Below are 23,414 nucleotides of genomic sequence, written 5' to 3'. Positions count from 1 at the left end.
TTTCAGCACATTTTTGTGCCAAAAAAGCCCTCCTCGCTGCCACCGCGACGCCGCCCATCGTCCCCCTCACTCACTCACTCCCTCCCTCCCTCACCCACCCATCCACATACCCACCCACTCATCTTTTCCTTTCCCCGCAGGTTCTGAGGCTTGGCTTCAGGGAAGCTGCCGCTCGGGCAGGGTCTCTCTATGATTTTCTTAAAAGGGCAATGCTCCAAAGATTGCTTAGCAATCTTTTGGTAAAATTAGGTGCCTCAACGTATACACGGGTTAACGTATACACAAGTATATACGGGTAGTTGCTTTAAATTTTATTTTCCATAGTCAGATTCCAAGAAGGTAACAAACACCATGAAGCCCAAGCACAAGTTAGCAGGAACACATGAGCATGGCAGGAACACCCTGTCTCTCCAATAAAGGTGAATCGCCCAAAGAAAACAAAAATTGTTAGAATAGGGAGAAAGGCTGATTGTTCCCACAGAAACTTGGATAAATCATCTGCAGAAAGTGGCAGGGTTTACAAATGTCAGTCAGAGCTGGGTAAGGCTTCAGATACCACCTATTAGAGAAGAAACTTGTTCACAGCAACACAAGGCTACTGCTTCAAAGGGGGAATTTCCAAGATAGCAATGTATGCTAAACAAAGCCATTTGTGGAAAGTTCTGAGAAACAAGGATCATCTGCATGCATACACTAGCTGAAACGGGCTTTGCTAGCTTGCCAACTCAAAAACAGATCTTTGAATCACTTATGAAGTAGAAACTGGCTAGAATGTAGAAAGCTCGGGGATTCTAGATCTAGTTTACCACGTATAATCTTTAATGAGGCACATATTTTGCTTTCGAACTACCAGGAAGCAACAAATTACAAAATTTGGAATTGACTGCACATTCTCCTCATGGTATTTTAAAAACCAGTCCTTTCTCTTTCTAATTTACAAGGGTTCAGATACATCTACTTGGCTCAACAGGCCTGTATCCCGAAAGCTCCAGGAGGATGGCTGCCCATATACATTAGGAAAAATAACACGTGAAATGGTTCTCTTTCTTGGTAGTATACATTTTTAAACTATCAGGTTTCAGATGTTACATGTTAAATAATTCAGATGAAGCTACAGTGCTGTTTTCACCCTCATAGATTGAAACTTATTCTAGCTTACCATGGGCACGATTGCTTCAGCTGTCTATTCACTTCCTGGTCTACAAGGTGTTGATTCTTAGGGTCAAACTACAAGAGACATTGAGTCAGACCTGATTTGCTTTCCCCATGGCAGCAGAAGAAGTCTGTTCTAGTAATCTGTGGTGGCACAATTCAGTGGGAGAAAGAAAGGATCCTGCCTCCTGCCATGTCATTTTCCCAAGGTGAAACATTCCTGGGTGGGGTGGAGTTATTTGCCCTACTTTGGAGGTGCAGGTGCCCCCACATCTCTGGAGTGGGGCAAATGACTCCCATCCCAAGAAGTGCACAGAAAATTAGGATTGCCCAGTTTATTTATGCACTATCTGTTTAGAACATTTTAATGCTGCCTGTCCACCCAATCAGAATCCACGAGGCACACAAAACACTAACACATTTAAACAATTATTATACAGTTAAATTATAAAATTCAATTAAAAGCACATTTTAAAAAACAGTAGAAGGAGAATCTAAAACTGTTATAAGGGATGCTGGATGGAATAAAAAAGTTTTCACTGGTTGGTGAAAGATACCGATAGAAAGGATGGAGCTCAATCTCCCTGGGGAGGGACTTCCAAACTTTTGGTGCCATGACGGAGAAGAAGATCTTTTTTATTTTGCCACTCATCTATCAGATAGGTTTGTATGGAAGAAGGTGATTATTAAGATATGTTGGTCCCAGACTACACAGAGTTTTAAAAATCAATACCAGCACCTTGAACTGAGTCAAGAAGCAAACTAGAAGCCAGAGTAGGTGAAACAGCAATCAAATTATACGATTCCTCTGATGCGCTCCAGTCAGTACTCTGGCCCCAACATTCTGTACCAACTATAGCTTCCAGACACCCTTCAAGACAGCCCCACATAGAGCACATTGTGGTGATCTAATCAAGATGTTACCAGGCCATGGACTACAGTGGCAAGATCTTTTTTGCCCAGGAAGGGCTGCAGCTAGCTCACCAGCCAAAGCAGGTGAAAGGCATCGCTGGCCACCAGTGCCACCTCAATAGGAGGTCAAGTCTCATGTCCAGGAGCACCCCCAAGCTCTTGCTCCTGCTCTTTTAAGGAAAGTGCCACCTCATCCAGAGCAGGGGATAACCTAGGTCAGACCTTCCCCTTACCGACAGCACCGCTTTCTGTTGGAAATAAGTTTCAGTTGCTCCCATATATTTAGCTTCTGTCAGCATAATCGCAATATAACCTCTTGGGGTGTTAAACCAGTGGGCTAAAACAGTTTTACTCTCAAAGTCTTTGGCTAAAGTCTATTTACAATGCAAACCTAAGGAAGGCAAAGGGACTCTGGAAGTGAACTGACCTTTATGACGGCAAACCTCTGAGTTATGTTGATAAGAACCAATTATGCCAGTGCTACACTACTTGCTTACCCGTTTCAACTCTATTCCCAATGCAATGACCTTTGGCAGATTCAATAACGCTCTCTGTAAGGATAGACTATGCCCATGTGCACTGAATGAAATCGAGACGATACAACATGGCCTCTTGGCAAGCCCAATTTATGCCTTTCATAGGAAAATGTACATTTCTCCTCTCCTTGTAGGATTAAACAAAAATTCATTGGCTGGTTTGATGAACTACTTACCTAACAGTTTGAATAGTTTAATTCGTGAAAATGTTTCTAACTTTTTCATCTCTGTTAGTAGCTAAATGAAACCAACTTCTTTGAAGTGGTGGTAGATAGAATTAACCTGTTTTATGAGGTCCGTAGTGATCAATCCTATCTAAGGTTGAACCTCCTTTTTGTGTCTTGTGTACAAATTTAAATTTTACTGTATTCCTAATGTCAATAAAGGCTGTGATGATAATGAGTGAAAAAGAGTAGGAAGGTAGATGTGTGAGGGAAGAATGGGGGAAGCTTTGTAAGCAGCTTGTGAAGGGAAGCAGTTGCTCACATATAGTTTACCTTCTCCTACAGAGAAGAGAATGTGTAATCAGGGGCGTAACGAGGCAGCCCTGGGCAAACTGTAGCCCTGGGCAAAACCTGAGTTGGATGCCCCCCCCCCCCCGCATGGGCGGCCACTCCACCACAACCAATTTTTTTTGCACCAGTGCCTTTTTAGACATATTTTTTTTTGCACCAGTGCCTTTTTAGACATATTAGCACGATAATTTCAGCATATCATCAGGAGACTGTCCTTATGCTACTCCCCAAGTTTGGTGAGGTTTGGTTCAAGGAGTCCAAAGTTATGGACTCCCAAAGGGGGTGCCCCATCCCCCATTGTTTCAAATGGGAGCTAATAGGAGATGGGGGCTAGAGTTTTGAGGGTCCATAACTTTGCCCCCCCCCGAACCAAACTGCACCAAACATGGGGGGGTATCATCAGGGCAGTCTCATGATGAGACCCTGAAAGTTTTGAGACTGTGCCTTCAGAAATGCGCCCCCCCCCCCCAGCCAGCAACCCCCATGGACAGCAATACAGAAAACTCAATGCAGAACCAAGATTCTTGGGCAAATTTCTGGGATGTTCCTGCAGGGGGCACATTTTTTGATGTATCAGCACCAACATTTCAGGGTATCATGTGGAAACTGTCCTTATGGTACCCCCAAATTTTGGTAAAGTTTGGTTTAGGGGGCCCAAAGTTATGGACCCTCAAAAGGGGTGCCCCATCCCCCATTCTTTGCTAAGGAGATGGGGGCTACCCTTTGAGGGTCCATAACTTTGGACCCCCTGAACCAAACTGCACCAAACTTGGGGGGTGCCATCATCTCCAAATGATACCCTGAAATTTTGGTGCCGATACATCCAAAAATGCACCCCATTCAGGAACATCCTAGAAATTTGCCCAAGAATCTTTGGTCTTCATTGAGTTTTCTGCATTGCTGTCAATGGGGGTTGCAGGCTGTGGGGGGGGGGCACATTTCTGAAGGCACAGTCTCAAAGCTTTCAGGGTCTCATCAGGAGACTTCCCTAATGATAGCCCCCAAGTTTGGTGCAGTTTGGTTCAGGGGGGCCAAAGTTATGGACCCTCAAAACTGTAGCCCTCATCTCCTATTAGCTCCCATTGGAAACAATGGGGGATAGGGGCACCCCCTTTGGGAGTCCATAACTTTGGACTCCCTGAACCAAACCTCACCAAACTTGGGGGGTAGCATAAGGACAGTCTCCTGATGGTACGCTGAAATTCCGGTGCTGCTAGCCTAAAAACTGCGCCCCCTGCAGGCCAAAAATGGAAAACCACTAAAATACCTAAAAACGAACCCAGCATTTTGATGCCCCCTACAAGGTGATGCCCTGGGCAGCTGCCCACCTTGCCCAATGGGCATTATGCCAGTGTGTGTAATATATATTCCCCTCTCTCTGGTTCTTCTGATACCATACTGGTTCCTTTTTCAGTTGCATTGTTCTCTTGTTCCAACATCGAGTTACACAACCCCTTAACGTGGAGGTAGTACTTTAATATATAGTACATTGGGAGACTGAGGGTTGTCATTTATGGTTTTCTGGAGTCCACTGTATTTTTACGCACAACAGGCTTCAAAGCCAGTAATTTTTATAAATAAACAATGCCTTTGTTTTCATAGTTATTGAAAAGTTAATACATTTATCATGGGATCTCTTGTTTGAGATCTCTTGTTTTCTAGAACAAAAAGGCAGATGTGTTTTAATAAGTAGACAAAAGAACAACATACAGTGCAAAGGATAAATTTTGAGCACCCAAACACTCTCTCATCTGCCTACCAAGCTTTTTTCCTAAAGAAAGTTATATTGAGATGCAGCGTTAGGGAAAAAGGCAGGAAAATTAGTTTTCCTGTATGTTTTGAGAAATGCAGCACCTTAAAAACTTTGCTAAAACAAGCAAATGCTAACAACATTATTCTAAAAATTGAGTCAAATAACACATTTGTCCCCTCTCATCAACCCCCCCATCATACACTCCAGTCCTTGAACAGTACGAAAACCTTCTTTACTGTCAAAATGACTGCGACAAATTTAACAACTAAAAAAATGAGTTTAATAAAGCAGAAAACTTATTTTCAAACAAAAAACACGTTATGGCATTCAACTTCCATGGGAAAGCTAACAGAAATGGTAAAACATGACAGATATGTGAAACTTTGGCAGTTTCTTTTAAACATATATTTATTCTATTTGAAAGCATCTCTTTAACAAGACACTTTTGAGTGATTATTCAGCTGGTAGTGTTGCCAGACCAACCCATCATAGGTGGGTGGGGGGCTTTGTTTTAAGACAGTGATGCCTCTACCCATTTTGCCCACCCTTGGGCTGCCTAGCAATGCGGTGCCAAAACAGGGAGCCCATTCTCTGCATTGGCTCAGTGTACCCACAAAGACACACAGTAAGTAAAAACTTGTCTGAACTTGCCCTTGCCAAACCAGCCATGCATAATGCCTCTCACACCCTTCCTGAAGGGATTAAGTGAACACAATACTTCTGCCATGGAGAGCATGGACCATACAGCCTGTGAAGACAAAGGACTTGCTTTGTCCCTGTTCAGTGTTGTATTAATTTCTTTCTCTGACTAACCTCTCACTGCCGACAGCCTCATCTGCATTGTCATTGTTCTATAGCTGTAATTCCATCAGCTATATCATTCCTTTCCCCTTTCAGGCACTCCCGAGCTTGGATCATCAAGCTAATGCCTCAACCCGTTATATGAATGACCCAACTATTAAAGTTCATGTCTGTCTTTTGTCTTTCCCCAGAAAGGCAGGACTCTTCTTTGTCCTGGGAAATTAAAAGTCACTCTGCATAATCCCCCTTTTCCCTATAAGAAGCCCCCTCTCCCAGTAGCCAGTGTTCAGTATCTCTGGACACCTCTCTGTCTGTGATATTGTTCCACAACGTGTTGTTCTTCTGCCAGAGCTAAGCGCAAGTCATTCAGCTCTCTTCATCAGATCATTCCACTCCAAGGTCAGATGACTATTACCCTTACTACGCAGTTCCCTTATCTATTCCAGATCTATCAACACAGCTTATATCTTAGGACTGTGTGTGTCTTCTGCTGTTTTGATTATAGTGTGCTTGTGTACTCCCATTATCCCTAAATAAAACTGTTAAACTTTATTTGCTCTCCTGCAAAATTTCTTACAAAAGCTGATTTCTGTCAAGCCAAGAGTCTGCTAATTCCCCACTCTAAAAGGAAGAGACTCTCACCATTTTGGGTAACTGCTATATTGTTTATTTGTTGTTTATCTTGTATGAATACCAAAGTTGCTTCTTAACTTCCACTGGTTTTACTGATGCTCAGTTGCACTGTTTTTATTCAGCTGTGCACCCTGTCCTCTATTATGGGATAGGATGTGGTGAAAGAACTCCTGCAGGTACTTCCATTCTATCAGGCTGATCTCCAGACCACAGAGGTCACTTCCTCTGGAGAAAATGGCTGCTATGGAGGGTGCGCTCCCTAAACCCTCCCCTCCCCAGGCTACACCTGCAAATCACTAGGAATTTCCCAACTGACAGCTGGCAACTCTAAAAGGCAAGCAGTAATCCAATCCATTGAAGCAATTCACATATAGTCAAGAGAGTTTTATTTCTTCTCTTTGAATGTTGGGAGGGAGGGGGGTGTTTCACTCAAACAATTAAGACCCAAATTAAGACCCAAACAATTAAGAACCAAATAACTAAGCTTGTTGGTCAAAGAAGTAACCAATACTCCCAACTCCCCCCTTGTAATCTTACAGATCAATCAATCAGATCTTGAATCTTTTCATGCAATCCCATCTGCTTCAAGAAAGCATCTTATTTCTCCTTTTATTTGTAAACTTAGCCCCAGTTAGAATCGCAGACGTGTCCTAGCTGCTGGGTCCCCAATTGCACAGTGGGCTCCCATTACTGATTCCAATACAATAAAGGATCCTGAGGATGTCTCGGGAGGAAAGCTGTGCAAAGTGCCTTCCCAGGATGCATTCTTTAGTGTCCGCAGGACATCTTATTTAAGCTGTGTGGGATAGACCAATGGTTCAGCACTTTAGAAAAAGAAGAGTTTGATTTGTATCTCCCCTTTCTCTCCTGTAAGGAGACTCAAAGGGGCTTACATACTCCTTTCCCTTCCTCTCCCTACAACAAACATCCTGGGAGGAGGTGGAGCTGAGAGAAAAACTGTGACTAGACCCAGGTCACCCAGCTGAAATGTATGTGTGGGAAAACCAATCTGGTTCACCAGATAACTCTGCCACTCATGTGGAGGAGTGAGGAATCAAATCTGGTTCTCCAGATTAGAGTCCACCTGCTCTTAACCACTACAGACCCAAGAAAGTTGAAATCATAAAGAATGTAAAGATGTTGCTTGTTAACTGAGGGTACGATTAGCTGAAGTCCCCCCAAATGCATCCATCTTTAAAATAACAGAAAGCCTGAAGATTTTCCTTAAAGAGAATTAATTCAACATTAAGTTCAGTCACAATATTATTTTTCAAAAGTAAAACTGTCGTACATTTAATACCACTCATTTAAGACAATACATTATTTATGAAAAATGCATAATTCATTATAAATGTTCGCTCTTCCCTTTGTGTACTTCAACATTTCTTTAACAACTTGGTTAATATTACTCATTTTACATGAACAAGCATTTGAAAAATAAAGATGTTCAACTATTAAATGCTGTCAGTAATTAATTTTGTGCAAATGGGGCAAAATGTAAACTCTGATCAATAACTGTAACGCTATCTAGTGGGAAAAATTCTTGTCTCAGTAAATTATACATGTAGATTAATATAAGAATTATTGCTGCTGCTTTAGAAGCTTTAGAAAACAGTACAGAACAGGAAGCAAAAGATTTATGCTATATCTTCTGGCTAGGAAGTAGGATAAAAACATTTTTAAAACATGAAAATTGAAACCATTTTTTAGAAAAATTATTCTTTTTCTATACCTTTTCTCTACTTCCCATCATAGATATCAGTGACCCTATCACAACATTCTCTTTCCTTACTCAGGGTAGATATTTAGGACACCCAATTTAAGTACTGTTTTCCTCACAAGAAAGAAAGGATAGTTGAGTGACCAAAATATTCAGTCAAGGAAGACATTATCAGAACCATCCATTAGTCCTTAATTGAACCAATTTAGCATTTATTTAGGACATCTGTTGTAACCAGGGTTGCCTGTTTTGGACTGAGAAATCTTTGAGGATGTGATGTGAGGTGGGGTGGAATGAAGGACCTTGATGGGGTATGATGTGAAAATGCTTCTGACACCTCAGGTACCAGATCTGTGTCAACTTGGCCTCCAAGCTGGAATGGATGAGAGAGATTTTGTCAGCAAAGAACCCTGCAAAGGCATCACAGCTGGCGGCCAGATTTTCAATGCTGGCAGGGTCAGACTTAGGTGTTGTCAGTACAGAAACCACTTTAAACAATCGAGCTGGATAAGAGTCTGCTGACACAATGGTGGCAGAGAAGACAGTCTTTTTTGCTGCCATCACCACCACCTCACAGACCTGCAAATGGGCTGTATGCCATGCTGTGCCTGATTCATCCTGAGTCCTCTGCCAGTGTTGCTCTAGTTGTCTTCCAGTTCTCTTCGAATCACCCAGCTCCCTGGTAAACTGGAGCCTAGCAGATCGTGGAACAGGATGCCCAGGAGCAACTCTGTTTATGGCTCCAGTCAGCACCTCCTTTCATGTAGCTACATGGGCCAGAGCACACTCTCCAAAGCAGCAGTTTTTTTCTGTGGGAACTGAGTCTGAAAATCAGCTGTAATTATGGAGATCGCCAAGCTGTGCATGGAGGCTGGTAAATCTTAACTTACGACTTCAACCCTGTTTTCCTCACAAAGTGGGGAGGTTGGAAGGCATTTGTAAAGGAGAGTCAATGGACAGAAGCTCTGCCTGTAAGCTTGCTCTTCTTGCCTTCCAATTCTCCCATTTTTTAAAAGGTTTTGTTTCCGACACTTGAGATTATAAAACCAGAAGGGATTCCAGTGGCGGGAAAAACTTGGATTCTCGTGGGGAGGCAGTTACACAGAACAGTTCGCTAGTTCAGAAGGGGTTAAGTGCTCTTCCCTTCCTTTGTTCATAATATTCACCCTGTGCCCCTTTGTGTGGAGTTGGGCATTTTCCAGAGTGCTAACTTGTTTAGTCAACATGCAAAGAACTCAAGATACCCACGTCCTTTTCTAAACCAGTAAAGTGCTTGGAGTATGTTGGGCACTTCAAGAATTTAGGAAACTTGGGAAAATCTAGGCTTCTTCTGATCTACCAACAGATGCCATCAAACTTTATGGCCAATGAAAACAAGACTGCCCTCTTCTAAGGGGAAGTACTTGGAATCAATTGCTGAAGAAGACATACGGGGTATTCTCATTAGTCACGGGTAAGAAACTGTTTTATGTCAAGAGCCTCATCAGTGGTTGCAAGCTTTGCTTTTGAACCATAATATTCTTGCACTACTCAACTGTGCCACCCCGCGCCCCTCCTTTTAACCTGCCAAACATTTTTTGCTGTTACAAAACTACGTACAAATGCTTTCCTTGGGGCTTGCAACCATGTGTCTAGGACAAAAGTATGCACTTCTGAATTCAGTTTTGAGAGGAAAAAGCACAGAGATGCAGCAGATGTGCCAAACTGAGTACAGAGAAAGAGGCATACGATACTACTAGACATAGATGGTAGGGGTGGAGCTGCCAGAAAGAAAGCAAAAGGGAGTGGTCTTAAAGCTTTCATTTCTTTTTTTTCTTTATTCCAAAGTCAAGAGTTGCATCAAATCCCAGATTTTGCCATTTAAAGGCATTTATGATTACCAATAAGGAAGGCCATCTGTTTGGAAAGATTTCCTGGACCCCTGCCCCACCCCCCATGAAAGGCATTTCAAGAAATACTATGTGGGATCCAAGCCTATAAGTTTAAAAGTAACTGCTTATGTTTCTGATGTGAAACATTCATAGGCATTAAATTATACAGACTCTTATGGTTGGTAGAAGATAACAAAAACTTTGTGCTGGCTGTGAAGAAAATACTGATTTTCCCATACATTCCTTTGAAGTTCTCTCTAGAACATGGCGGCCCCATCTAGCAAAGATGGTTGGCCCTGGCTCTGCTACCCCTATGTATGAAATGATGCCTCTCCCAGAAAATAACCTGTTAAATATTATATGCCATGTTATCACAGATACTTGCTTCGGGTTCAAGGTAACTACCAGCCTATGTATTTGTTATACAAAAGTCAGAAACACTTAAGTGAGAACTCGTGTTCTATGAAACATTTTTAATTCATGCCTGCATTAGAGAACTTGTTACAAACCTGGCCACAAAAACTTGATCAATTATAGTAATCGAGAACATTCAAAATGTCTCCTTTTCCATATGACACTACTTAACAAATAGTAAGCTACTTAGTAAAAAGAAAATCAATTTTTAAAATACTCACAAAAAGCAGCAGGAGCAAAGGCGTTATAACAATACCCTAGAAGAAATAAAGAAGATTGTTAGTCTGAAAAACAGAAACTTCTCTTTTCCAAATAAAATCATAATGCACAGTAATATTAGTTGCCCCACTGCTACAGATTTAGATTAGTACATATACTTTCAATACTAGAGCAATGTCCCTTCATGAGTAGCATAAGAACATGATTTGTGATGGTATGCTAGTCTATCCTTGTTGATAAAGATTTTCAGCACATTCAGCATCAAATATTGGGGGGAGGGAGGGTTGATCGGTTCTTATGTGAGGCAGATCAGTGCTTTTAATTTGCTGAAATATTTTTGAACCAAAGCTCAGCTCTATCTTCATACATACATTTAAGAGCAGAGAAGGATCTAGATTCACTTCAATTATGTGCTGGTTGTGGTGGGTTTTCTGGTAGATCTTGTTCCTAACGTTTCGCCTGCATCTGTGGCTGGCATCTTCAGAGGTGTATCACAGAAAAGTCTGTTTCTATGTCTAGCAAGAAGGGAAAGTTTAGTGGGGTACATTGTCCATGTCCCACGGTGGGGAACCAATCAGCAAGTGTTTGGGTGGAACTTGCTATGCAAAGGTGTGGTTGAGTGCATTGTATTGTGGGTGGGGTTATCAGTCCATTTTTTAAGTACTGGGAGCCAAGATTTGTTAATTTTCAGAGTTCTTCTTTCTTGTTGAAGTTGTCTTGGTGTTTGTGAATTTCAATGGCCTCCCTGTGCAGTCTGACAAAGTAACCTTCTGAATTGTCCAAAATTTCAGTGTTCTTAAATAAAATGTTATATCCAGTTTTGTTTAACACGTGTTCTGCAACTACAGATTTTTCAGGATGGTTAAGCCGACAGTGTCTTTCGTGCTCCTTAATACGAGTCTGACTGCTGCGTTTTGTGGTTCCCCACCCTCGTGCTGTTTTCCCACTTTAGAGTTTGACAACCCCCCTTTCCTTCACACGTACTTCATAAATATGCAGGTCAGTTCCTTATATACCATTTCCACCAACGCTGCTTAATAAATGACCTCTTCTGTACAGGGGACAGGTGGTTTACGATCATGCTCTCTGAGTGGTGGCTCTCTCCTGAGCAAAGTCTGCATCAACACTGATGAATTAGGTGTGTGATTTTGTAATGTAAACTGATATCCCCTAGGAAGTGAGTTGAGATCTCAGAACTCATTTCACTTGATTAGACTCCATGTCTCCGTGGTGGGAAGGCAAGTCTTTCATCTAATTCAGTCACATAGGACCACTTCAGCTCTCCACAGCCCCAAGCAAAGAGAGGCAAAAGATTTGTTTTCTTCTGTGACAGCAAAGAGGTTTCGGATGATCATTGGGCGTAAGACAAGATCTTAAGTCTCATGAAGACAAAACTTAAAGGCGAGGTTTTAGGACTGGGAGATAACATGACAAGCATCAGCTTCATAACAGCAAATGGCAATTCTCACTTCACCCATTCTTTCATACTTCAATACTTTATCATAAATTAATAAAATAGTCTGCCACTTAATGCATATTAATTCACAAACCTTATGCATCCGATTCATAACTAATGTTATTTCCCCCCAAATATTTGTTAGGAATCTCCCTCTGCATTTTTCTTTGAGAAAGCAAATCTAGTCCAATTTTTTTTTTTAAAGAAAATTTTAAAAGGCGCAAAAATGGTCCCAGGTCTTTGATCTGGATTTGATCAGCCATGTATTCCCTAGGGTACCTTGACGTGTCATTCTCAGTTTAGGTTCTACATTTGTAAAAAGGGAATATTCATGACCTTTATTCACAAGTTTACTGAGAAAGAAGAGTGAGACAAGGTCTGTACTAAAATACATATCTTGTGTGCTGCTGAAGACTTTGAAAGGATATAAAGGGAAGGAACAAAAATCTGAACTTCTTACATTCAATCCCCCTATCAAAGACCTGGTGGCAACCAATATGATGCTTTTCAAAAGCAAATTCAGTGTACAGAAAACACTAGATAGAATGAAATTAATTCAGTGTAACAATAATTTTTTTTAAAAATATTAACATACAACAGCCTAATTCCAGCAACCAAATTGTAAATCTTCCACAAACAGTCTGAAAGGGGTAAACGGCAGATAAGTGAGTGTCTTTAAAGGGGAAAGCTGGAGACTAACATTTTCCAAGACTTTGTCAGGTAGTTCTGAATAACAGTCTACGTATCTCCATGCTATCCCTGCTTCCATGGACCCTGGAAAGTGCCAGGATATATATCTCTGGGTTTCAAATCTTTCGGATGAAAACATAGCATCCTGGCACAGTTGTTTTATTTGCAAATATATAAGCCAAGCATAAACAAGGAGAAAGAGGCACTCCAACAAGACACAAGATCTGCCATGACTCCACACCAGAGCCCTAGAGATAGACCACCTCTTCTCTGCATGCCAGTTGTCTCACCTTCAACCACTGCACCTTCAAAAACAGGCACGCTAATATTCTACACACACATAGTGCAATCCTGGGGGAGCGGGGAACTTTTCAGGAGGCAACATGACCACAGCACCAGTGTAAATGCCACTTGAGCTGGCGTGAGGGTACTTCTGCTGATGCTGGGGAGCTGCGCAGCTGCAAATGCCTGGGTGCCAGTGCAGCCACGGCACCAGCGCTGTTCTGGCACAGGAGCCCATGCTGGCTCTGACGGGGGCATTGCCAGTGGCGGGGCTGACTCTAGTTGGCTTTCTGAGACCTCTTGGCCTGGGAACGCTCCCATTTGCTGGCACAGACTTACACCAGCAAAATCAGTGGTGCAGCTCACTGAGTTGCATGGGCCGCTTTCATGGGGGAAGCGTCACTTCTGGTTGGGTGTCATTGGCACAGCAAGCCTTTTCAGGGGCAGTAGAACTGTGCCGTGAACTGCACTATCCCTGACAGTGGTACAACCACCCCTCCTCAGGATTGTACTGCCTATCTGCCAAGCACTTATCTTAGGGGCTACTCTTCTAGGCCCATTTACTGAAACAGCTGTAGCTATTAAAAGAAATATTAAGGGTCTTTCGTTCAGTCACCAGCTCCCCTCCAGAGTTACTTTGGACAAAACCACACTCAGTCACATCAAGGTGGCAAATTTACAACACTATCTTCTTGTATTTGTAAGATTTTTTTAAAAAAAATCCATATGTATATTTCACATGACTTTGGAACTAATTCTCCTAAGTAGCAGGAAAACTTTTTGCCTTAATAAAGAACAAAAAATGAAATTGATGTTTTGCTCTTATTTCCAAATATAAAGATCATGTAGGCTATGCCTTTATTGCCATCTTTGGGGAAAGGATGGGTTGAGAGGAGTAACTTGTTTCACCCCTTTCCAAGCAGTTAGATTTGTCAGAATAATGCTTCACAAAAATAATTCTAGTAATTCTTCACACATACAAGAAGTCATGCCAGCTCCACCTACTTCGATAAACTCAGTGATGAGGTCCATGCCATCATTATGACAAATATTTATAGAGTGAAACTGTGCCCAAAGACAGGAGTCTAGGCTAAAGAGAAATAATCACCTGGGGAAAAATTGTACTCTCGTAGTACAGTCTTTTCCCTTGGATTCTTAAGAAGATATGGCATTTATCTGTAGCATGATGGGGGTCTGAAATGCACGGAAATTTATAGGAATATGGTAGTATGGGATCATGAGACAAAAATTAGAATACAAACTGAAAGTTCTGCTTATCCTAAAATCTAACTTTAGATGCATCATCTGATGCTTGCATTCATCTTCTGACATACCTTTAAATGCAAGATATGTGTCTAAGTTACGTTTTTGAACCAAATTGTATCAAACAATGCCATTATCTATGTTTAAAGCCATAAAGCACCCATCACTAGCGGAGAAATGAGAATTATTCAGAGTGTCTTTGTATGCTTCTTAAACAAACAAACATTAGTATTGCCTAATTGAAACACTGCAGTAGCCAAAGAAAGAAACAATTACATTTATTAAAACATGTATACCCCGACTTCTTCATCGCATATAGGTGCAGCATGTCATCCATGAACCCACAGGGCCGGTATCCTGAGGATACAACACAAGGCAAAGGGACCGATTCTTTTCTGCTCCAGGGCGCACAAACGCCTTCAAGTAAAGTAAATCCATTCTAAAAACTTAAACTTGACTGCTCTTCCCTCTGCTGTGCCTTTTGTGCAAGTGCTGTCAAAAATGCAGTGCACGGAGATAAAGAGCTTGCAGCCAACCGCATCTTTGCACCAGCTGAACATCTGCCCTTGTGGATGCAAGGTCACTGAACAGCAGAGCATTCGGAAAGTTAGGGTGGTATGTTAAGCTTTGCAGTGCAGCCTGTAATGGAGTCAAAGTTGCAAAGTGATTGCCTTTTACCATTTGGAAGGGAAACTTTCAAGAAATCCATTTACACCTCTGATGTGAAAGTCTGACAGAATATATTTCAATGATTTTAGTGGGAAGGAGAAGGGGGGGAAAAAGATCACAGCCTGACCCAAAATGCTCATACAAAGAATGATTCTGCATAGAAGCAGTCACATCAGGAACCTGTAAATGCACTTTTCTTTACGGTAAGGATCATCTAACATGTCATATTTCAGAAAGTCAGTTATGCTTTTCTACAAGGAAAACTAGCACCAAGGGATAGATTTTATCTGTTCGCTAGAAGATAAAAACTGACTTCCTAGTGTAGGATTCCAACACTAATTTAGGTTGGGAACAGAAAGATGTTTGGTTTCTCAAAACAATAGGATGTCTTTATAATCTGCTGAAACAAATTGTGGCAGAAAATAATATGGACAAAAATCAATGTTATTAAACAAGAATAGAATGAATAAGTGGAGGGCATGCAAGGAGTTGCAGAGGGCATCTCATTTTCCATTATTTTCTCTTTCCTGGAAGACCCCACAGTCTCTCCCCTTTTCCTGCTTCCTTCACTCCTTCCTACTCAACAGCCAACATACCTTTACAGTAATCTTAGCCGTAACGCTGCCCCCTCCTCTGCTTTTTACTGACAAAAAACCAAAGGCCTTTCTTGACAGTCAAAAAACTTTGATTAGTCCTAAATGTGTCTGTATAACTTTACACTGACACTACCTGTTGTAAAACACATTATACCTATTTTTAATCAACTACATTGAATTCAGCTTGTAGACAAATAGGTAGTCAGTGTTGCAGATTAACTGTAAAGCTCTTCATGATTTGGGTTCCATATACCTGCAGGACTGACCCTCCCTGTATGAACCCATGCAAATCTAATTCCTCCAATCAATACTTGCACTCTACACCTCCAGGAGCGGCTGAATCCACTATGAATCTACACCTAGAAGCCACACAGTCAAGAGGCTGTGCTGAAACTCAACCAGATAAACCAAAGGTGATGCTGGTTGAGCAGGCCAGGATTTCACAAGGAGCTGATCTGCCAACCTTGTTCAGGTGAGTCTTTCTTTTTGGGGGGGGCGGGGGGGGGCGGGGTGTTACATTGAGTCCAGTTTGCTATTAGAAAAGCAGACTGGATTAATTGTTAAAAGTGCCTTATGTCACCTCTCATGCTTCTGTTATTAACCCATCCCTTCTGGACAGTACTGACTTAGCTACTAGCACATGCTACTGTTACGTGAAAACTGTACCTTCTATCAAAGTGGTTAGAAAAGCCCCGCTGCTTCCAGCCTTTCAGTGTTCCTTTAAAATTTTAGGATGATTATCTTCCACATCAAATTAGAAAAAGAAGAGCTTTAGTCTCAATGTCAATTCTACTAATCTTATGATAAAATATAGCATTTTTGTGAACAGAGGTGTTGGAAACTGAACATCTTGAACTAATATTCTAAAAACCTTCTGTTGCAAAGGATAAGAAAGTTGTGCAAAATGATAATTCCATAAATGCATGCAACTTTCTCTATCACAAGTCAATTATGAATGGCAAGTGTGACAAAAGCCCTCCAAAAGGCCTCATATTTGCATTTTAATGACAGGATTATAAAATCAGAAATGCAATTGTGAGACAACCATTACTTTATTAGAGGGGACATAATCTGCCACCTCTAATTTTGAACAGTGGGATTATGCCCTGGGCATCCCATCTCAATCAGACACTTCATAGTTTTCTTTCCCCTGAGAGAGCCTCTTTTGAGCCCTCTTAAGGGGAGGGATGGGATCATTAACACAGCTGCTCACATCGTATGTAAAACACAGCATTAGCACTAAATGTCAGAAGTGGATAGCATTTCTACCATTTACCAAATACTTGAGACCTTGGGAAAATTTCACTTGCCAGGTGCACACGCTCCATTGACCAGCAATCACACGACTCCACTTTGGTAATGCCTTCACACCAGCCACACAGAGAACGGCATCAGCCAACACACGGCAACAGCAGGAATACCAAGATAACATTATTGTACCCATACTTATTCACGACCCAGGAAGAAACAATAGTGCCTCCCAATTACAGTCTCCATAACTCAGTAGTCAGGAGGCTCGTAGACAGAACTTGGAGCCTTTCCAAAAAGTGTTTTGTTCCTGCAGGGGTGCCAATGCGTCCCTGAAGACAATATTCAGCACACAACCTGTTCACATTACTGTTTGTCTGATGAGAACGTGTTTTCTTTGCAAGGGTCAGTACCTGTTAAAAATGCACACCACAGGAGCAAGGACAGTATTTAAGGACAACCTTTAAAGTATTTTTTATTCCATCTTTCCGTTATCCATCTCTAAGCCTCTAGCTCACTGGGAAAGAGCAAAGCAGTGGAAAATAAGGGCAAGTTCAAATCCCCAACCAGGATATGATGAGGAAACGTCCACAAAATACTCTTATATTCTGATAGTTCTGCAATAAGTTTGGATGTACTCATCTAGGGGATTTTTATGCTGCTTCTCAAGAGTTCAATTATTGCATGTTACAAATAGAAAATTAAAGCCAGAAATGTTTTAAAGCCACAAATGGGGGGAAAAAAGGCAGTGTGATTAGCATGTGACTCCTGCACAGGGGCTGTACCACTACCAGCTAAAGTAAAGATCCTCTTCCCCCATCCCTCACTTCATATAGATTGAGCCATAGGAACTATGAGACAGAGATTGAACATGGGACCTGTTGGAAGGAGGAAATGGCAGGCATCCTGGCTTCCTGGGAGAAAGGGCTGGGACATAATATGTGACACATGACGGTATGATAGCCCATCAGAGTGAGCACCTCAACTTGGTAGGTGAAAAACCCAGGATGCCTGCCATTTCCTCCTCCCCTCATGCATTTGGTTGCTTGCCATATAGCTTCCAGTTTTATCAGTCTTTCTCTGAGTGACTGAGGGCCTTTCCTTTTTAGCCTCACAAGAAGCCTGTGAGGCAGTTTAGGATGGGCAGGAGTGGATGGTCCCAAGATCAAACAGAGCGCTTCATGGCAGGCTAAAGTTTTGTACCCACATCTCCTTACTCTGAGACTGTAACCCCTAAATCATACTGTTCTGACTTGCAGTGCATTATACCCCCCCACTTTCACATGGTCCAATTTGCTAACTCATTGCAGCGCCAGCACTGGATGAAGGGAAAGGGGAAACCATCAGGACAATGAGGAGCAGAATCCAGAAGGCCCGTTTCCGCATGCGAAGAGGCGGAAGCTTTGGCCGGAGTCAGCGTTTATGACGCCGCCCGACCAGCGGCATGCTAAGGACCGTCCGCATGGAGCGGTCCTTCTGGAACAGTTGGCAACTGGGTCAGGCAATGCCGTACCGGCGTCAAGGACGACCCGATAGCTTATGTCCCCGGGCCTCCAATGGCGTCGTCGCCGAGGCCTGGGGACTGGCCCTTCAGCGCCTGCTCCAGAGAGCGCAGGGCAGGGGGAGAGGTGGCCCAGGCACCCGGCAACGCAGCCGGAGGCCCGGGGACAAGGATAAATGAATACGGGTGGGGGAGGCGGCGTGGAAGCTGCTGCCGTTCGCCTCGACAGCGGCTTAATGGCGGCGTTTCCCAAAAGAGCGCTGGGAAGCGCTCTGGGGAAACACCGGCTGCAGGCCGAGAGGGCGGCGCGGCTGCGTTGCAGCTGCGCCCCCCGTGCGAATGGCGGCCTGGAGACGGCGTTTTTACCATCTCCAGGTCGCCATTCATTGCCCGTGCGGAAATGGCCAGAATCATCCTTGCTAGTTCTCCAGTGGTAATAACATGCTTGAGATGCAAATTTTGGATCCTTCCCCCTCCTCCATTATGTGCCCTATCCTAATAACAGAAAAGGTTGGTTACAAACAGGGTAAGAAGGTCCTCCAGCTATCATAAGGACACCTGAAACAATGTTTTTATTGAACATGATCAACTGTGGAGTAAGTTCTGACGTCATCACCAATTAATGGAGATGGCCAACTTTTTTTTCCTCACAAAAATTCATGAGTAGTTGTGTGCGGGATTTCCCTGTATGCCTTGTGTATTGTCCTGCAGGGCACTGGGAATGAGGAACAGCAATAAGGTGCTTCTTATTGTTGTTGGGAGGTGACTGACAGAAAGGATGTTCCCATGCCACGTATCCTAGCCTAATCCCAACTCCACCACTGGTACTTACACCCCTCGCCTCACTGTTATCAGTATCTGAATATTTACCTATTGAAGATGGTAACTTAACTGCACTGAATAATGCTCACTCATCCATTGCAGAGAGATGCTTTAGAATTCTCTTTTCATGGAAGAAAGAATGGAAGATATTTAGGAGTTTTGCCTTGAGGCATGGTCTTCCTGTCCCTAGTGAACTCCTTTCCCTATGAGGGGTGCTCGGCCTCACACCCACAAATGCAATGGTGGATTTGAGATTCCTAAAGAATATTTGTGTCTGAAGACCCAAATCCAGGTTCCTGTAAGGATTCTGGGAAGAGAAACATTTTTTAATCTGGGAAAAAGTGATGTAGAATGAAGTTGTGCATCTGTCAGGGGGTATGACAGACCCCTGAGGGGGTAAGGGTAAGCCAGTGGCAGCTTTCTACATGTACAAAAATATTGCCGCATAGCAACATAATTTCTTCCACTGATATAGTGTCATGCTCTGCCAGTACAAGCAGATTTAGTAATTTTTCTGCTACCTAGCAGATGAAACTCAAGGACAATATTGCTATGCATACCACTTAATGCATAAATACATAGTATTTTAAAATCAGAACAGCAGAAGACACAAATATTGGCAATAGGGGAAGTTAAAAAGTATACACTGATCAAGTGTATAGTTCAGATAAGAGAAGTGGTTTTTTAAATGCTGAGCATTATATATATGCACACAGATTAAACACAGAGCTGTGTATGCAAAGACTTAAGTAAGAAGCCCTCTTTTCCAGCAGAGGGCATCTTCTACACACAAGAAAATCCTCTCTTCAGCTATGTGTGGAACTTCTACACATATATTGGAAAGGAACCTGAAGTTTAAAAATCAGGATACGTCTTCTGTGATGACCTGCTCTGAAAATGGTTTTTATTTGTGTTCTGTTACAGTCTCAGGGACCCATCCTCCAAGTACATCAGCCCTACAGAAATAAATGGGAGTCGCACAGAAGCCTGTTGAATGATGCATATAAGAAACAAATGGGGAGTACAACCTGGCTCACATGACCAGTCTTCAGAACTGAGGTCTGAAATTCACAGTAAAACATTGCCAGACTAATGAAACCCTTCTGATGTCACAATGGCCTCGTGTTGCCATTGGATAAAATATAGTCAATACTGCTTTCTACTCAAAGCGATACTTAAACAATGGATCCCATTAGTCACCCCCGTTATGAAGGATTTTCTGTTTTGTGCATCAAGAAAGAGGGGAAAAAAGATTAAATGTAATTGCTCCATTAACTTCAAATCATAAGCATTGACTTTCATTCATAAATTCCTGTCATGTAGGCAGTCTTCTTGATACTCATTTCTTTCTTTCTGTTCTGTTCTTCTCCCTTATACATTTCATCTTTTCCTTTCCATGACACACATTTATTCATTCGCCTTTCTAATATACAGCATTAAAAGTCTAGTTCCTCAAGAAATAATTATAGTTCCGCAGATTTTGAAGGGATCAATCAGAGAGCATCTGTGATCCGAGGAAGCCAGCATGGAATTGCCTCCAATAGGTCCGGCCTGACCAACCTCATTTCCTCCTTTGATTGAGGGAATGCTGTCAATGTTATTTACCTGGATTTCAGTAAAGCTTTTGACAGAGTTCTCCATGATGTTCTGACAGGTAAACTAGAGTCCTCAGGGCTGGACTCTTTGACAGTTAGGCAGATACCAGAAGACAGAGATAGTATTCAATGCGATCTGATCAAACTGGAAAAGTGCGTGGATGTGAACAAGATGCAATTCAACATGGGTAATTGCTGAGTTATGCATCGCACAAAAATAAGGAACATGCATACTGGATGGGGGACACACTTCTCAGTAGCAGTGTATGAGAACAAGATTTTCGGGTATGGGTGGACCATAAGTTAAATATGAGCAGCCAGTGTGATACAGCGACAAAAAAGGCTAATGTTATAACTTCCAAATTACAAGATGTCATAGTTCCACTGTATGCTGCTGCATTGGTCAGACCTCAGCTGGAGTATTGTGTGCTGTTCTGGGTGCCTGACTTCAAAAGGATGTAGATAGAATGAAGCAGGTGCAGAGGAGAGTGATGAGGATGATTGGGGGCCTGGAGACCAAGTCCTATGAAGAAAGGCGGACAAATGTTTGGAGGTGTTTGGAGAAAAGGAGGCTGAGGGAGGGACATGATTGATCTCTTTAAGTATCTGAAGGGTTGTCACTTAGAAGAGACCAGGGAGCTGTTCCTGTTGGCAACAGAGGGTAGCATTCACAATAATGGGTTTAAATTGCAGGTGGAAAAATACCCACTGGATATTAGGAAAAAGTTTTCTTTTTAACAGTAAGAGCTATTCAACAATGGAATTGGCTACCACAGGAGGTGGTAAGCCCCCTCTCCCAGGCAGTCTTCAAGCAGTGCATGGACAAACGCTTGTCAGGGATGCTGTAGGCCGATCCTGTATTGGGTGGGACAAGACGGCCTGTATGGACCATTCCAACTTTATGATTCTATATACAGAGTATGGCTAACAGCCAAAGAGCTGCTTTAGGTGTACTCAAAGGCTTAACAGAAGATTTTAATTGTGTTTACAATTTATTCATGCCACATCACAAAAAAACTCTTATGAAACTTCCTTCAGTTCTCCTGCTTAGCATGGCTGTCGGAAACCCATATAGCCAATTTTCAAACAGCAGCACTGGCTCCCCTATTTACTATGTGGCACTGTTCAAAGAGCTCATACTTGAACAGTTTGGAATCAGGGTACTGAAAGGAGTGTGGCATTCCCTTTAAGAGATGATCAGTGTAATCTAAGCAACATTATGCTAAAGTCCATGGCTCAAAGGGTTTAACACTGTCTAGGTCAGCACAGTAGGTTACTAGCACTGTAGCCTTACATGTAGCTGAGTCTGTCATCCCACAGCTTCTCATGTGGCACACACCACGGCTAGCTTTAGGCACCTGGGAAAGCTTTGGTATTTGCCTTGCTTTACCATTTTGACCTTTTTTCCCTTTTGTCATTGGTCTTCGTTATTGGTGGATTTTAGAAACAGGCAGAAGCTTGCGTTGAGGTGATTAGCAGGCAACTATTTTGTGAAATTCTGATATAGGACTGCTGCTCATCATGTACCATTTTACTTATAGCAAGTAAAGGCTAGGACTGGACACACCAACCAATGTGTCAACACTGCATGTTAGTGCACAAGAACTACCTGAGTGATGCAGTCTGGTACCTGGAATAAAAATGTAGGATTGGGCTCCTGTGTGTGCTGCCAGTTTAGCTTAACCCTTCCGCAATATTCCAATTAATTGTATGCCACATCATCCTCCGTATAGGAAATTATGTCCAAAATGACAAGGTCCTCTACACTAGGTGGCGCTACATAACTTTTTATAAAGACAGGCACAACCTAAATGGACGTTTTATTATGCTGTTGAGCCCTCATTTGGAAATACACATTAAGATGTTGTTTCCAAATGGTGACAAAGCCACATAAAAGAAATGGAAATAATATACCATGGAAAACAATTAATTTGGCACATATTCTTTTACTGGGAAGTGAAATATTGTCCACTTCTAGAATGGTATTAAAACTAGAAAATGCAGCTTTTTTCAGAGTAATTCACCCAAGTTTCGACCCCTTCCCTCTCACCTGTCCCATAAAAATTCTCCAGAACTGTTTTTAGTTACATATCTATTTGAAGAAGCGGGCAGTGATTCTCGAAAGCTCATGTTAAAATAAATGATGTTAGACTTCAAGGTGCCACTAGATTTTGTTTTATTTTGTGACAACACGTTAACACAGCTACTCTCTTGCAACCAATTTTTCTAAACAAATGGCCATCCCATCCCAATTCTCATTTACACCCCCAAAGCCTTAATTTTTATTTTTGCTTAAGTAGTGTTGATTATTTACTGCAGGGTCTAATTTGTTAACCACAAGAAATATATATTTTCATCTTTAAATGTCTCCATGAAAAGGTATAAATTCACAGTATGTCATCTCCTGTTCCTCACAGAGTAAGAGCCTTTCCATTTTTAATTTTAAGAAAACTTTCGACCTGTAAAATTTGAAAATATTCTGTAGGAATATTTCTTTCCAATATAGGTAGAAGTTATCAATGTACTCCAAGCACAACCCAATTAAAGGTAAACCCTTCTAAATGTGAGAGAATGAAGTAAACCTTCTTTTGAAAACAGAGAACAGAAATAGCTATTCCATTCATTTGATTATCAAACTATACTTAATGGGATGGATCCTACCCTATCCTACCACTCTGCTAAGCAGAGGGACAGCTGTTTTAATCAGCTGCACCAAAAATAAACAGGAGTCTCGTGACCCTCAAAGGCTAACAACATTTTATTCTA

General features: G+C 42.0%; 1 protein-coding gene across 2 annotated transcripts in view; it reads right to left on the bottom strand.

Annotated features, from left to right (window-relative positions):
• The window catches only part of SLC10A7 (solute carrier family 10 member 7), a 168,596-nt gene that overhangs the window by 45,845 nt on the left and 99,337 nt on the right, over positions 1–23,414 (bottom strand). For both annotated transcript variants that reach the window (XM_048509707.1, XM_048509708.1), the window contains one exon: positions 10,529–10,564. In XM_048509707.1, coding sequence (XP_048365664.1) covers positions 10,529–10,564 — 36 coding nt within the window. The remainder of the gene's footprint in view (positions 1–10,528; positions 10,565–23,414) is intronic.

Source organism: Sphaerodactylus townsendi, linkage group LG10 (genome assembly GCF_021028975.2).
Source record: "Sphaerodactylus townsendi isolate TG3544 linkage group LG10, MPM_Stown_v2.3, whole genome shotgun sequence".
Taxonomy (NCBI): Eukaryota; Metazoa; Chordata; class Lepidosauria; order Squamata; family Sphaerodactylidae; genus Sphaerodactylus; species Sphaerodactylus townsendi.
The sequence above is the reverse complement of the archived record's forward strand: the minus strand, read 5'-3'. Positions and strand labels throughout refer to the sequence as shown.